This window comes from Chelonia mydas, chromosome 2 (assembly GCF_015237465.2).
Source record: "Chelonia mydas isolate rCheMyd1 chromosome 2, rCheMyd1.pri.v2, whole genome shotgun sequence".
Classification (NCBI taxonomy): Eukaryota; Metazoa; Chordata; order Testudines; family Cheloniidae; genus Chelonia; species Chelonia mydas.
In genome coordinates, this window is record NC_057850.1 from 255,875,935 (window position 1) to 255,891,633 (window position 15,699).

Here is a 15,699-nt window from a genome sequence, read left to right on the forward strand (position 1 = left end):
GAGCCTGTAGCCTTGGAGACACAGCGAGCTGTTGTGAAGCTTTAATTAACTCCTTGTGATCCTCAGATTATAAGTGTAAAGTGCTGTGCTTATTACTGTAACATTTCATTGATTCCACAGAAGTAAAATTAGTTTCTACATGAAAGCCACAGGCTGTGGCTATATCCAGAAATCACTCAGTGTGCCCAGGAACTTGAAAGCTGACTATTTATGCACCATGCAAGGGTGCAGTGTTCGATGAGTGGTTTAAAAACCCGGCCGAAATAATAGACTCTTTTTTAGACTAGAACCCTTATTGCTAGATTATTGTTTTCTATTTAGATTAGGGATTTCGGCCCTATCGTGTTTGGCATTGTACACTTAAAAAAAAAAAAAAAGAGTGTCTGGACCAAATAGCTTACAATTTATACATATAAGGCACAACTTTTTAGAAATAATGTTTTAGACTACGTACAAAGGTTATTTCACTGAAGAATAAAAAAAACAATACATTTCTTATATGCACTGGCCACTGTATCTTCTGTGACTTTATTCTTCTCGATTTACACTAATTTTTGAAAAAACAGTATTTATGTCCAACATAAAAGAGCTCTCTCAGTGCTGGCAATGATAGAAGCTCAAGTGGCTTTTTTGTTGTTAGGGTAGCAGAAACTGATCAATTAAAAAAACCCCAAAAACATGTCAAGAAACTGTTCAAATAATTGAAAATTTGAGTACTGAGGCAGTTCTCTAGCCCATCGTCTAAGAATTCAAGAAGGTTCTGAGCATTACATCCTGGCAGAGCCTGATTCTGGTACAGAATATTTGTTAGAATATATAGTGCAGATTTCCCCCCACAAATCCTTTGAATGGTCAGAAAGTGACGACGGCTAAACTCCGTATGGATTGTGGTTCATTCTCAGGTATTTTTGCTGTTCTTTGGGTAGGAAGGAAGAGACCTGCAGTAAAGTAAAATCCTGCGGGCATCTGAACAAGCTTGAGTGTTGCTTTAGGTATTATTAAAAAAAGGTAGGAACTAGAGATTTCCAAACTGTGGTCTAAAGACAGCTGTGATACACAGAGCACTTGCAGGTGGTCAGCAGAGAGAGACAGCACAGATGGAAGGATGGAATTGAAATGCAGAACATGAGAAGAGTGTGATTGACTTTTTTTCCAAATGAGACATGTTTATCGCACTAACGAGACCTAAATATACCTCAGTTACTTTCCCATGTAAGCAATCACTGTAGTTGCCACAGAGATGTTACGGATTACAAACTGGGTGGGCAGGCCTCCTTGAGACACACACTTAATTAGTGGCCTGCACTACCAAAAAGCACTCAAGAAATCCTGGTACCAACAGAAGAAAAAAAAAATCACTATTTCAAGATATTATTTTAATAAAAGTAAAGAACAAGTTACAGAATCAAAGTGAATTCCGGGCAGATGGAATTCAGCTAGACAGAAAATGTACAGATCTCAAACTTTTTACTCTTATAATACCAGGGGTTTTTTTAGGCATTAACATGTTAGACCAAGGTAAACCAACGCATACAAAACAGTAGTGAATTAAATGCCATAGCTAAAGCTAAATCATAGCAATAAATTATGATAAAAAGAATGGTAAACTCAATCCAGTTAAGTGCAAATGTTATTTGTTTTTGGCAATCGTAGTTTGATTAATTAACATTAGGAATCAATTCTAAATCAGGACCAGGTCCCAATTTCATTACGCCAAAATGTGCATTTTGTGCAAAGTGTATTTCTAAACAAGTTTCATAAAATAAATCATCTTGTAAACATGTTTCCTCATCACATTAAGACAACTGTTACTTGGGATATTTAAAACTAAATCGGATATGCTTATTTACAGTGAGGTACATACTTTATGTATATATTTCTTATAGCCTAAACATTACTACATTCAGAAACACTGAACAAGACACCAATGCATGCCAGTAACAACTCAGATAGTGAATAAGGGACTTGCCGTGCAAAAATACAAGTCACTCAAAAATTAACCAGCTATTACATTGGAGAGATGTGCACTATATTGTTTTCAAGACTATTATCTCTAGGTCATTTCCCATATACTCCATCAATTGTAGTCCGTATTACTCTGAAATGGGACAATCCCATGGCAATTATCAGTGGGGTCCCCGGTTCAAAACTTCAGCACTGAAAAAGATTTTATCTGTAAAGTTACATGCTTACAATTCACTATCAGCTTATTATAAAACACTTTGAAATGACAAGGTTACAACAGTTTTCCTTAAAGCAAATTAACTAGAGGGCTGTAGTGGAGAAAATGAAAAGGGTAGTGGTAAGCAGAAATGAATCCCCTTCAAGTTCTCTGCTACTTGTAGGCTACATACAGGCTATTTGAAACCTATTCTAGTCAATGACTTTTATGTAGGAGAGAAAAATATACACTAAATCATGTTTAACTGAGATAAATTACATCTAGATTGTGAACTATGCCTAAAATCAATGATAACAAAACAATAATAATATAGTTTAGATACATTTTTTACAGCCACTCCCTTTTATTTTTGAAAGACAATGAAGTATCCATGTAAGACTGGCTTTGACAAGAAGTCTTGTCTGCACACATCCCAGTTATTTAAAAGAAAAATCATGAAAGGGGGAAGGCTGTCCACCATGTTAGTTTCCATTCATACCAAGAGGCACACACAATATTTATAGCACTGATCAGGAGACATTCAATCCATAGATCTACAGTACAGCTACCAGGTTTTATGTGGTCCCCATGCAGCTCTGATGAAGTCCGTATCCGAGCAGTGCGAAGGGAACACCAATCACAAGTGTATTCCTTGGAAAATGAAGGAATGCTAAGCAATTTATGGACCTGAGCGTCCCAGCATCCAAGAAGGGTTATAGAAATGATATCTGTCATACCATGGAGAATCTGTGCCAAGCCATCATCAGATTTCTGAAGAGCTAAAACCTTATAAGGACTTCAGCCAACCAGAAAGCATCTTATTCCAAAAATGCCTTTATACATAAGCGAGGGTCTTTATGTACACAAGGTACTCCATGTGCTTTCAGAACAGACTGGTGTGCTTCAGGCAATCCTACCAAATCATCTCAATGATAGTATAGTGAACAATCAATCAATCAAGTCTGTACTTTTATTTCTACCACTGGTCATTCCGTATAAAAGACAAAGCAGCTTCAATTGAACATCAAAGGACAAGAATTCCCTTTTGGAAAATGAAAGTCTCCGCTTTGCTTCGACACTTATTTTCAGTAAGCTACTTAAGTAGCAGGAGACATAGCCTGTGGCAACACTCAACTGCACTCCTCACCGAGTGGCAAATCACTAATTCACAGACACGTCCTCTGTCTCCACTTGCTTGCCAAAGATTTCATAACTAAAAGCTGTGGCAAGCTCTTGTATTACTAAGCCTTCATTACATAAAACCTTTACTAGTACACTGTGCTAGGAATCTTAAAACTACATTTGTACAATAAAGTGAACAAAGTTCTTCTATTGTTGACAATTAGGCTTGTTCACTCAATCACTAATTTGTAAAATTCAGCCTGGTGCTTAGTGTGAATTGGTCGACTTCTACTCTATCTCTATTTTTGGAGAGAACTTGCAAGAACTTTGGAGTGTAATTACCGGGTATAAAGACACATAATTCACTGCCCCCTCATCTTCACTTATTACAAAAACGTTACTTTTCAAAAGCAGTAACTTAGCATGTGGCATGGACATCAACTCAGATGAAGTCACAGTACTTTATGTTTAAGGATCTTCTGTAGCAGGGATTTCACAGTCATTGTTTCTGTACAATTAACAGTTTAGGCATTTAAAATGCCTTTAAAAAAAAGTTATCCCAGTCTGAAAATGTTTTCACATTCCTTCCCTCCTACTCCCCGCCAAAGTTCCACAGCGACATTCAAGACAATATTAGAGATGGCTCCTGTACAATCAGAAAGTCTATAAATAGTCTGTTAAAGAAACAATTGCACAATCTCTCTCGTTACCATCCTCGCTGGCTCGTATGGGTGCTACGTTAGCTTCTTCATTCTGCGGTTCTGCTTGTCAATATTCAAAGTCGTCCGGTCTACAGAGGTGGTGATGACGTCAAGAACTTCGTCCTGTCTCTCCAGTTCTGCGTCTGTTTCTAAGGCGAGGCTCTTAAGCTTCTTCAGTATCTGTCAGAAGAAGATATCAAGAACTTTTGGTGAATGACCTGGACAGACTTTTCAGTTATCTTCAGATGTGAAGAGCAATTGTAATATGTAAGTTTTAAATAATCAGGTCCTACCTCCATATGTCCAGCAAAATGACAGGGCTAAGATTTCCATCATTTAATATTACAGTGCCCCAAAGCAGGCTAAGTGACTAATGGGGCAAGCAGAGATAATCGGTCCTGATAATCTAATTTTAGACATGATGCAAGTGTGGCTAGAACAAAAGAAAGGACGGAGTGAGTAAGAGTGAGGGTTAGAGCAATAAGGTTACCCGGTTTCTCAGTTTAGGAATTTGTGCTTCTAGCTGCCTCAGTTATAACTGACTCACTACTTGTGAGCACTACGGAAGTATAGAGTCTGCTGGAACAATTTGAACGAAGATGGGTAGTGGCTTGACAGATCAGCAGTGAGAAGACATTCCACTTGTGCAAAAGGTCCTAAGGCGGCTGCAGGAGAAGCGGACGAAGAGGGCACTGAAATGGGAATAGTCAGAGGAGCGAGAGAGGGGGTCACACAGTGAAAGACTCTATTGAATACTTGGGCAAGAGTAGAGTTGAATAGGTTTTAGAAGGTAAAGGGACCAGTTATTTAAGCATGATGCGGTGAAGAAGGGGGACATGCAGGGATCTGAAGGGGAAGGAGGGTAACATGGTCAGAAGCAGTGGAGCAGGATCATATTAGATAGATGGGAGGGGAAGAATGGGGGTGTCAGGGATGTTAAAGAGACTACTTTGGGGTCATCAAGATGGGAAATAACAGATACACTGACTGCTACACTATTTCAGACTACAAGCAAGAGGTCCACACAAGCGTTATATTACAAATAAACCAGTTAAGTTAACACTAAACTTAGCAAATTACCACTCCCACATGTAACCATAAGCAAACACCCAGAGAGACTGCAAGGTAACTCCCAGTGACCCTGTTCTACGTAGTGTTTGGAAAAGCCACTGAGGTGAGTGTGAAAAAAACAAATCAACACAAAATTTAAGGCCAGGAAGGTCCATTAAGATCATCTACAATGACCTAGTAGGCCTTTACCAGCTCTAATTTCTGTGATCACATATGGCTGAGATCCAAATGGTGAAAGAGAAAACTAAACTTCCTTGCAATCCCTTGGTGTACTATCCTGGATCTTCTGTTGCAGTATGCTCAGATGAGAATTAAATCTGTGCCTCTTGTTCACTCCCCCGGATACTCCCTTTACAAGCCTCCTTCATCAACTCATCAGTATGAACCAAAGCCACCTGTCCAGCCCGGCTGATTTTCTGACAAGACTCAGCTACCTTTCCTGACAGATGTATAAGGGCGGGATTTGGAAAACCTGCCTCATATCACGGGGATGGAGAACTGCGCTTCTCAGTTCCCCTCTACTAGACAGTGGTTCCTTCTGCTGCCATGATGGCCATACACATCCTGATACTGTGTGTAACAACAGAACATCACTACCCTCCTTGGCTATAACAGGTGTTTATTCACTCCATCATAACGGAATCTGTGGAAAGACCATTCTCTTCTATTTAGGTCCTTTTACTCTGCTTATCGCCATGACATGGTGAGCACCTAGACAAGACATTCCTGTTTATGATTCTGCTGTTGATCCTTGTTTGACACAGTGTTAATTACTAAAGGATAAAACATGCCCACGTGGTTTCTGTAGTAACAAGAATAGTGAAGAGGAGGACAGTTCTATTTTCTCTTCTAATACCTTGCATCACTTTTATCTAGGGATCTCATAGCTCTTTACAAATATTAATTCATTTAACCCTCTCAACATCTCCAGGGAGATACTGTAGGTAAAGGACATGGAGGTCACTTCACCCACATCTCGGATCAAATGCAGCAGCTGTCTAGCAGTGTGCAGCTACACTACACATCAGTTTGGAACAGGAAATGAGGATTACCATATCCAGTTGGAACTGGAGAAGAAATTTACAGACATAATTTAACGACTCAAATTGGAGATCAGCTAGGGCCCTGGGGTTTTATAGATCACTCTTTGTAAATCGTAAGTAGGCAGAAACTTAGTTTTATATCTGATTGGAAAGATGGCCTCTCCAGCAGCACAGTGCCTCCCAGCTCCATGCTGGGGCACTGGTTTACTGCAAAATCAGGTGGGGGAATTCCTCTATTGACTCACCACCACTTTCTGCAGCAACCAGGAATTCAAAAGATTCTTATTAATTTGTTACGCATCAGTGAGCTCAAGTATTGGCCTGGCCTGACCCAGTTTAGCTTGTGAAATCCATTGAGATCACAGCACAAGGCAGTAGGGCTGCCGGTATGCCAAGTAGAGGCTCAAACACATTTACAGATTAACAGGAGGTGGCACAAGAGAAGCCAGAAAGGAAAGAGGCACTTTCCACTCCCCAAACAGAGACACCAGTAAAATTTACAAAATAAAATTGTGCAAAAGCAAACAGGTCTATTATAACATCTGACCTATTATTAGTTTTGAACCTGATTAATTTTGATGTGCTCTAGATTAATTCAAATGTGCTTAAAATTTAAAATACCCAAGAAAGAACAATAGTTTCGAACAGAAGGCTTTTAAAATATGAATGCAACTAAAATGGACATTCAGACAGCTACAGTACTCTGTTCATTTTACTTGCCCATTAGGGTCTGATTTGAAGATAAGGTGCTGATGTGGTTCCTGGTACAAACAAACAAACAAAAAACTTGCAAGTGGCTCATTTTCATCCACTAATTTTCTTTGTCGGCGTACTGCGAGTCTGGTAACAATTTGCTTAACCCTTTGCCTGATAGCCGCACTGCAAATTCAAGTTGTGTGTGGGTGTCGTTTTCTTCGAAAGGTGGTCTGACAGTTAAAATGCTGTAGCTAATACTGCCCACATAAAGACGGTTGGAAAGATTACTAGAGTCAGTAGTCTGGCCAAACCTTAAAAATGGTTGCTATTTTTGTAGAGCAAAACAATGACAAGATGTCTAGTCATCAATGCACTAATTCTGCCAACCACGAAAAGATCCGATGCCTTCTGTGCCAAACCCTAATTTGGGCTGTGAATCAAGAGATGAAATCCCTCCTTTCTATTTACAACATGCTACTACACATCAGAGGCAACACTAAGGACTGAAGTTATAAGACGTCTTTCCTGGCCACTCGCATTCAGAACTGATCAATAAGATCCGTGGCCTCACAAGCAGTCTCCTGCCTTTCCAGCTCCAGCAGTAAGAGGAAGCCAATGGCTACAACTCAGAAAAACTGGTTCAACTCCCAACCCAGTTACAGATTTCCTGTTGGGGACTTTGGGAAAGTCACTTAATCTGTCTGCACCTTAGTTCCCCAACTGTAAAGTGAGGATAATAAGGACTTCACTTTCCCCAACTTTTGTTTATTTATACTGTAAAGTTTTCATGACAGAACTGTCCCATTCTGTGGGTCTGTATAGCACCTAGCATAACTATATTATTCATTTGTATTATGGCAGCACATGCAGCCCGAGCCCTATTGTGGCAGGCACTATACAAACATAAAGAGTGTTCCTGTCCCAAATTGCTTACAACAGGACCCTGATCTCGGTTCAGGCCCTGTATTTGTAATTCAAATATCATCACCACAGTTTTGGTAACCTGATGTGAAGAAAGGCATGAAACAAATTTGGTCAAACACTGCATACAGGTATCCACCAGTAAAAATAAGCAAAACGCAGAAAGCGGCAAGTGTGTAAGACAAAAGCTGGCTGCTCTGATTCTGGCTTCCCTGAATTCCTCAAGGAGTCCACTCCACAGGCTCTGTGCCACAGAGGGGTGAGGCCTGACATCAACGGAAGGATCTGTTTGTGTAAATGCATGTGCCCCTGATCCAGCAATGGCCCCTACACTCAGTTCCTGCTCAGATAAATCTGAATCCTGGCATGTCTAAACTACATCCCTGGGAAGAGAAAGGCTATGGTATGTGGCTTGCCATAATACAGAGGTTCATAAGGCTGCTGTTACGGGGATCATGTGCACCCATTTGGGGCAGGAGTGGAACGGGGCCCCTGATATGTGCGTGTAGCTGCACACAGTACGTACATCATCGGGCACACGTCACACGTGCACTCAAGCAGTGTACACATACAGCCAGTGGTTCAGACCTCACAAATCCTCTTCTGCGGCCTCCAGGGTGTCAGTGGGGTGCATCCTATGGCACACAACTTCTGAGCACAGGACAGAAATTAAAAAAATGATTGCTAGAACAGGTACATTCGATAGCACAGCAGGTGCATTCTGTCTGGAACTGTGAAAGCAATCAAGAGATCAGTTTTACAGGATTCGCTGTACTGGTTAATTGTTTCATCAAGCTTTAAGGCATGTATAAGTTACAAATAGAGCTATTCCAGCACTCTGATGCTGTTGATGAACGGTCCCACAACGAAGCACTACTTCTTTGACCTCATAACGGTTAGGTTCTCCCAAGATGAAGTGTGAATGCAAGACAAAGATAAATAAATGCAGAGAAAAGTATCAGAGTGAAATGACTAAACTAAACTAGAACAATCATAGGACCAAAGAGGCGCTGAGAAGCCACTGGAAAAATACACAATGAAATCCATGGATTTTTCACAAATGCTATGGAAATTAATTTCTTTAGATAGTATCATCTGCTATATCGGATATGCAAACTGCAGATGTAGTAAACATAAGGGTAATAGCTCCTTGGCAGGAAAGGTTTAACAGAGCGGAAATTAGAAAGCACTGAATTTATTTTGCCAAACCAAATTTAGTGAACAAAATCCCACTCCCCCTCCTCAACCACAACCCTTAAGTTAATGTTATCATATCCCTTCCCACACCCAATGACATGATGTCAGCCATGGTCAGCCGGTAGACAGCGACTCAGCCACAGACCACAGGAACTCAGTAGACTTCTTTCTGTAAATCTATAGCCCAGCTAATGGAACGCTGCCCACACAACCACAAAATGCTGTGTTTTAAACACAAACACCTCAGTGGTGAAGTCCTGGCAAGTTCTTTCACTCAAGTACCCAATCACAATTCCAGACTATTGAGGGCTTCCGGCTCTAATGAAAGGTACTTAATATTCAGTTTGTTGAGCTGCTGCTACAAATGCGAGTAGCTTTGTGAAAGAACTTCAGCTACGAATGTTTCTCCCCAGGCCTACCCTTTAGCTCAGATATTTCCCTGTCTGTTAATTATCTATTCCCCTCACATCTCTCCGACCCTAAGATGGTCTGTTGGTCTTACCCATTCCACAAAGAGCTCTACAAAGCCCTCCACAGTCCCTACCAGTTCCAGTCCAGAACTAAGGATATTCCAAAAATAATGAGCATAATCAATTTTCAAGAGGGAAACTCTTCAGAAAATACAGTTACTCAGCACACGAGGGTCAGAATACCATAAAGTAATTTTCAAAATGGTGGCCACCACAGTTACAGTACTACCCTGTACACAGTAACGTTTTGCACGTCGTGCTTGTTTCACCCTTAATTCTCGACATGCTTGACAAAGAGGATCAACTGTCATTCTTCTCATTTTACAGAGGGGGAAGCAGAGCCACAGCGAGTGAAGTCACTTGCTCAAAGTCACAGAGTCTGTGGCACAGCCAACAGAACCCAAGTCTCCCGACTCCCAATCCTACATCCTATTGACTAGTCATTGCTGCCTCCCAATAGTAAACTGGAGCATAGGGCAAATCTAATGGAAATATTCAGGGCATTGAGAAGTTTGCCAGATACCTACATGCCAGAAGCAGATATACGATGCTCTGATTGCCTGCTCCATGACTGCAAGGTCCAGGAGCAGCACTCTGAAACACCAACCACTCTCAACAATAGTTGGAAGGGTTTGTACTGGATCTCCATGAAGGTGCTGCTCCTGGACCCTAGTATAAAGTTCACCTCACAAAAACAGATATACCTTGTATACCTGCCTTTAGTAGTAGGCGTCTGCCCCTTCAAGTACTCCAAGGTTCTCTTTTTCCACATCCTCAAGCCTCCTTCCCTTCTAATCTATCCAACCATGTTCCTTCTCAACAGGGAAGAAGGATGAGGTTTGCATAGATTCTCAGTCGAGCTGTCTGACTCTGTTCCAAAGCTCTGGAGTAGACAGCAGATATGGTGCATGGAGAACTTCTGGGAGCAGCAGCACTGAAGGTGAGGTCCTCAATGCAGACAAGACAAATGCATGTGGCTCCTCTTCAGCATGAGCTGCTGGGGGCAGGAGCAGTCAGGATCATGACTTAGTAAGGAGCAGCCTAAACTCACCACTCATAACTGCAGAGTGCCATAATAGTTTCCAGGCACTGAAGTAGGCTGTGTATTTGTCATGAATTGGCCCTGGAATAAGGAATTCCTCAACAGCCCCTTCTAAGAGGTACTGCACAATATGTAGGCATCTTCAACAGCCCTCACAGCTCATGGTCAACAGCCCTTCCTTTAACATTTTGGCTTTTATGCTCTTTCTGTTACAACTGCAAAGTCTAGTTCGGAAGTTGTATCGCTGACAGGTTAAGAGATAAACAAGGAAACCAGCTGAATGCATAAGAGTTGCACAACTGCATGCTAGGCTGAACTGTAGAGAGGCAGCAGCTGCACTTCTAAATTTCAGACTTTGCTTTTCATAAGCCCTTAAAGTCCTCAAAAAAGGTCAACTCCACTTCAGTTACTGCACGTTTCGTCAGAAAGTTAAATGATTTGCATGCTGATTTTGGGGGGTGTCACGGCATCCACTCATTGTGAGCGGTGCCTCTTGCTATCCGTCCTGGGGATTAGCAAGGCCAGCTTGCGCTCTTCCTCCAGTGTTGTCTTCTCCCATCTTGTCTCATTCTACTGCCTCGCTGACTTGGGTCTGCAGCTTCCTTGGTGTGGCTTATCCCTCTGGCCAAGTCACTGAAGTCCTCCCCTTCTGGGGAATTCATAGTTTTTCCAAGACCTGCTGTCTGGCTAGTGCCTCCAACGCCCTGGCCACTCCTCAGGGGCTAGTAGGGGAACCCAGGCCCACCCTGTACACTGGGTTCCAGCCCAGGAACCCTATAACAAGCAGCCACAGTCCCACCTCTTGCTACTGTTTTCCTGGGCTCCTTCCTACATATCTGGCTTTCCTCCTCTCTGGGTTTGCCAGACTCCAACTCCTTCCTTCAAGGAGTGACTGCAGCCTTTCCCAGAAGAACCAGCCCCAGACTGCAGCCAGCTACCTGGCTTTATACAAGGCCTGCCTATTCCAGCACAGGTGAGCCTATTTCTAATTAGCTGCCTCCAGCCTAAAGCTCCCCTGCTTGCAGCCTAATTAGCTGATTGGGCCCACCTGGCCCAATCCAGCTCTTGCTGGGCTAGCATGAGGAGCACACCCTATCCCAGGGGGACAATACTGCATTGTCATAATTTACATTTCCCCATTTTCCCTCACCTTCTCTCAAAAGCAGACCATCCTAGAAACTTCAATTGAGTTTAATGCACAAGGTCGTTGTGAAATCTAGTTTACAAGACCCATTTTTTGTCCAAAGAGGCATATTATGGAATTTATCCTTGGGTGAGGGAAGGAAGTTGGGTGTAATGATTTTTCAAGTGTTATTCTGGGTACCTCAATTATTGGGGGCGCAACCTGAGGCAACTTACAGGGACCAGGTTTTTGGAAAGTAGGTGCTCAGTATTTTCTGAAAAATCAGGCCACTTCCAGGTCTCTCAATTTGGGTACTTGAAAATGAGGTCTCCAAAATCAGACACTTTGGAAAATCTTGGCTGGGTGTATTAGGAATATCAGAATGGCCCCTTGGGGCCAAAGGGGCTCTGGTGAACTTTGAAATGATTAGTGGGACATCCTTAGGTTTTTGTTTTGTTTTTTTTTTTAAAAAAATCTCTAGTCTGTTTCCCTGCAAAGACAACCTTTCAAATGTCTGGGTTTCTGTTAAGTCTAACCTTACTTCTGACATCCGTGGGTTGCTAGTAGTGATTTTTGTTAACTATGTTTTTTTGCAAGGTTTTCATTTTTAACCATCCTTAAAATTACTGCTGTGTACTTGCAAACTCAGGTCCAATTTAATTAAAGAGGGGGTTTGCGTCTGGAATTACGTGAGAGAGGGAGAACAAACAACGACAGGCTGAAGCAGAATAAGTGGCTATTTTACACAATGCGATCAAGAAACCACAAAAGCATCATTCAAGTGAGAGACAGGAAAAGGACAATGCCAGGAACACCCCCAAGATATTCTTTAAGAAATACTTTGAAGGGGCACAATCGGTTTGAAAGTCACACCTGTCTAAAAATGTTGCGTTCATTACAGAAACAAGTAACACTTAAGTTAGTGAAAATATGTTCCTTTGCTTTTCCAGCTTGTTTACTTTGCGTACTTGACAGCACTCTGTGTATGGTCAGTCTCTGCTGCTGAAACGGCTTCAACAATCATGACAGGAGAAAAATGTTTTATGTTTGTTTGTTTTTTAAGGAATTTAAAACAAATTCAGGACCTAATATTTTAAGGAAGCTGTAGATGACCAGAATTTTTTATAAGTTAGCCTTTTTACTGCAACCTTGTCCCTGCCCCCATATTCATCTGTCCAATCCACCTGTTGGATCTTGTATCTAAACTAGACTGCAAGCTCTCGGGGGTTGGGACTCTTTCTACTATATGTCTTTACCACACACAGCACAATGGCTCCCCCAGATGTTACTGCAATACAAATAAATGATCGTTCAAAAAAATTCAAGTTGATGGTGTCTATTTAAAGAGCCCTAAATCAGGGAACGAGAAAGTACAAATGGGCATAATGTGACCTGGAAAATCAGTATTGAAACATTTAATTTTCAGTGTAGAATGGAGGTGGCACGAGTGTGCAACTTTTCAATGTATCAAAATCCCAGAGCTATTTTCACCGTGATGACAAATCCCAGATTTCTCAGCAAAATAAAACAAGGCAAAAAAAACCCCCAAAACCAACAAAAGGTGGGTGGATAAGCACACTGAGGGGTTCTCATTGGTTGGATTATTTTTTATGTCCATCCAGTGTTCCAGAGAAAGGGGAGATAAGACAACCTCGGCTATAGTAAATGAAGAGTTCTGTGTATAAGACCCTGCTCCCCTTCACAGTGTTTATGTTTTGGGGGAGGGCACAACGAAAGGGCTTTGGTATATGCTGCTTTAACCTGGGCTCATCTTGATAGTACCTGTTTAAGTTCTTGAGTTTCTGACTCAGACACGATTTGTTTTTGCTTTTGCAGCTGAGCCTGTCCGCCTCCGCCTCCTCCTGATGAGGATCCAGGTTGCGCCACGCTTACTATGTGTCCGGTGGCTGTAAAGAGAAATTCAGACAGTCATTCAGTGACATCTGCTGGAACAGGTGGGGAATGCAGGAGGTAAGACCAACTTAAGTGCTTTATGCTTTGCACAGTGGAGGCTTCTGTTGGGGTGCAACAGGAACTCAAATGAGAAACATCACATTTAATGATACACTCTTCCTCCGAAATAAAATCCATTATCTACGTAACACATCAGAGATCATGAGTTAGTCGTAACTACACAAACAACTTCTCAGGCTAGTCTGCAGAACGTAGCAATTGGAAGGTCTGCCGTGCCCCAGACAAGCTACTTAGTACCAGGGGGCCAATTGCTAAAAGGTTAATTTTGGACTTCAAGCAGACGTTTGAAGCAGATGACACTTCGGAGGCAGGATGTTTGTTCCCTACAGGAAAAACCTAGGCTCTTTCTGCTTCCCCTTCACACGTTAGTCAATTCAATTTTCAAAACACAGCTTGCCCTGGAGAACACCTGTGAATCATGTCAGCTAGCCCCGGAACAAAAGGGCAATACTGACGAGAACTGCGCACACAGAGCTAATCAGTGCAGCAGCACGGATTTGACTTCTGAAGCAGCGTGCCACCTGTCCTTTATTTAAAGCACCGGCTCCTATTGCAATATCTGATACCTCTTGTCCCAGAGAAGTGCTACGATTAAAGGCCATTATTTGTAATGCAGATTGTCTCGGGTGTTTAGCACCAACCATATTTACGTGTCAAGACACTCCAACCATCCCAGAAGCGGTCCCACTTAAAGGGGCACTGAACGTGGAAGCAAGCTGCCACTGCCTGCTATCGCACAGCCTGACTTAACACGGCACAGCGACAACAGCTGCTGGAGACATCAGGACAGAAAGTAAATAAGTCGGAAGCTGGAGTTCGCTCTGGATCCAAAGAACTGGTGCCAAGCTGGCTGGGCGCCTGACAGCACATACGCTACTACTTTGGATAGCGTTACTTCTTAATGAAAAAGGAGACAAAAGCTAAACTACAAATACAAAAACCTAAATCCCTCACATGTAATTACTGCAAACTCATAATCCCCTGGAATTATTTGGTTATCAGTCTGCCCGTTATTGAACTCAGACAGTCAAGCTTTAAAACAAGCTAGTAATTCACTGTGCTAGTACAACTCTGTCCAACTTCCTCTTGTATCCTCTGAGCCGCTAAGTATCAAACACTGCTTTTTTTAAAAAATACTGTTTGTAGTAAACAACTACTGCACTCTTGTTTAAAGGAACATGGAAAAAACTTCGCCTATGGTTAGACAAGATTCTTTGTCTCTCTTACCAATTGAGTGCCATTTAAAACTAGTTAATTCATTAGAATATTCATATTCAGTCTTCCTTCACTAGTTAATTCACTGGGAAATATACTCTGCCCTGTTTATCTTGATGAAAAGAGAAATAGGAAAGGACATGATAAAAGGTACAGGAAATAATGAATGGCATACAGGAGGAGATTGGGCATATTTTATTTATGTAATAAAAGGGAGATTAAATTAAACTGAAAGGCAGAAACGTTTAAAGGTGATAAATGGAAATATGTTCTCTTCACCCAAACCACAATTGGCCCAGGGAACTCATTGCCACTAGGTATCATTGAGGTCAAGAGCTTAGCAGGCCTCAAAAAAGTGCTGGACGTTTATATGGATAACAAGAAACCCTAGTTATAATAGTAAGGATTAAAAATTCAGGAGTTTTGGAAGGGATGTAAAACTCTCATGCTGCAGGACATAAGCCAACCTCTAACTATTGGGGGTCAGGAGGACACTCCCTGGGGGCAGGCTACCCCATAACTGTGCACAGTTTTTTTGTACATTTCTCTGAAGTAGCTATTACTGGCCAGGTGGTCTACGGCTCTGATCCAGTCTGGCAAAACCTATCCTACACTAAGGCACAAGAACTAGATAATTGTAGGTTGTTGGACACCCTGGATGGGCTTGTCCAGTAGGCTAAAGCTAGTAAGCAAATCCAAGGCAATCAGACAACTGGTTTCAAGCAAACTAGAAGAAACAGAATGCTTCAATAAGGATTTTACTTGAACCCAAGTCAAAACGATGATGAAAATATACATAAATATGTATGAATGAATGTGAAGCATGCATAGTTTATGACTCTTTCATTAGAGAATTATATTCAGGTGATATATTAAAATGGCAGTGTTCTGTCAAAATCATGGGAATGCATTGGGTTAGCATTTGCTGTTACAGAAAGTCAATTGTGAAGACAACTGTACAAA

The 15,699-nt window shown here is 41.7% G+C and overlaps 1 protein-coding gene across 5 annotated transcripts in view; it reads right to left on the reverse strand.

The window, feature by feature from the left end:
- Positions 1-1,361: 1,361 nt before the first annotated feature.
- Positions 1,362-15,699, reverse strand: part of SNAP47 (synaptosome associated protein 47) — a 36,206-nt gene continuing 21,868 nt past the window's right edge. For 4 of the 5 annotated variants that reach the window (XM_037891251.2, XM_043541690.1, XM_037891250.2 and 1 more), the window contains 2 exons: positions 13,330-13,454; positions 1,362-4,164 (listed from right to left, as the gene is read on the reverse strand). In XM_037891251.2, the coding sequence (XP_037747179.1) occupies positions 4,018-4,164; positions 13,330-13,454 (272 nt within the window). In that variant the 3' untranslated portion in view covers positions 1,362-4,017. Of the gene's footprint in view, positions 4,165-4,277; positions 4,418-13,329; positions 13,455-15,699 lie in introns of all 5 variants that reach the window. The other variant, XR_005224132.2, reaches the window with a different exon arrangement.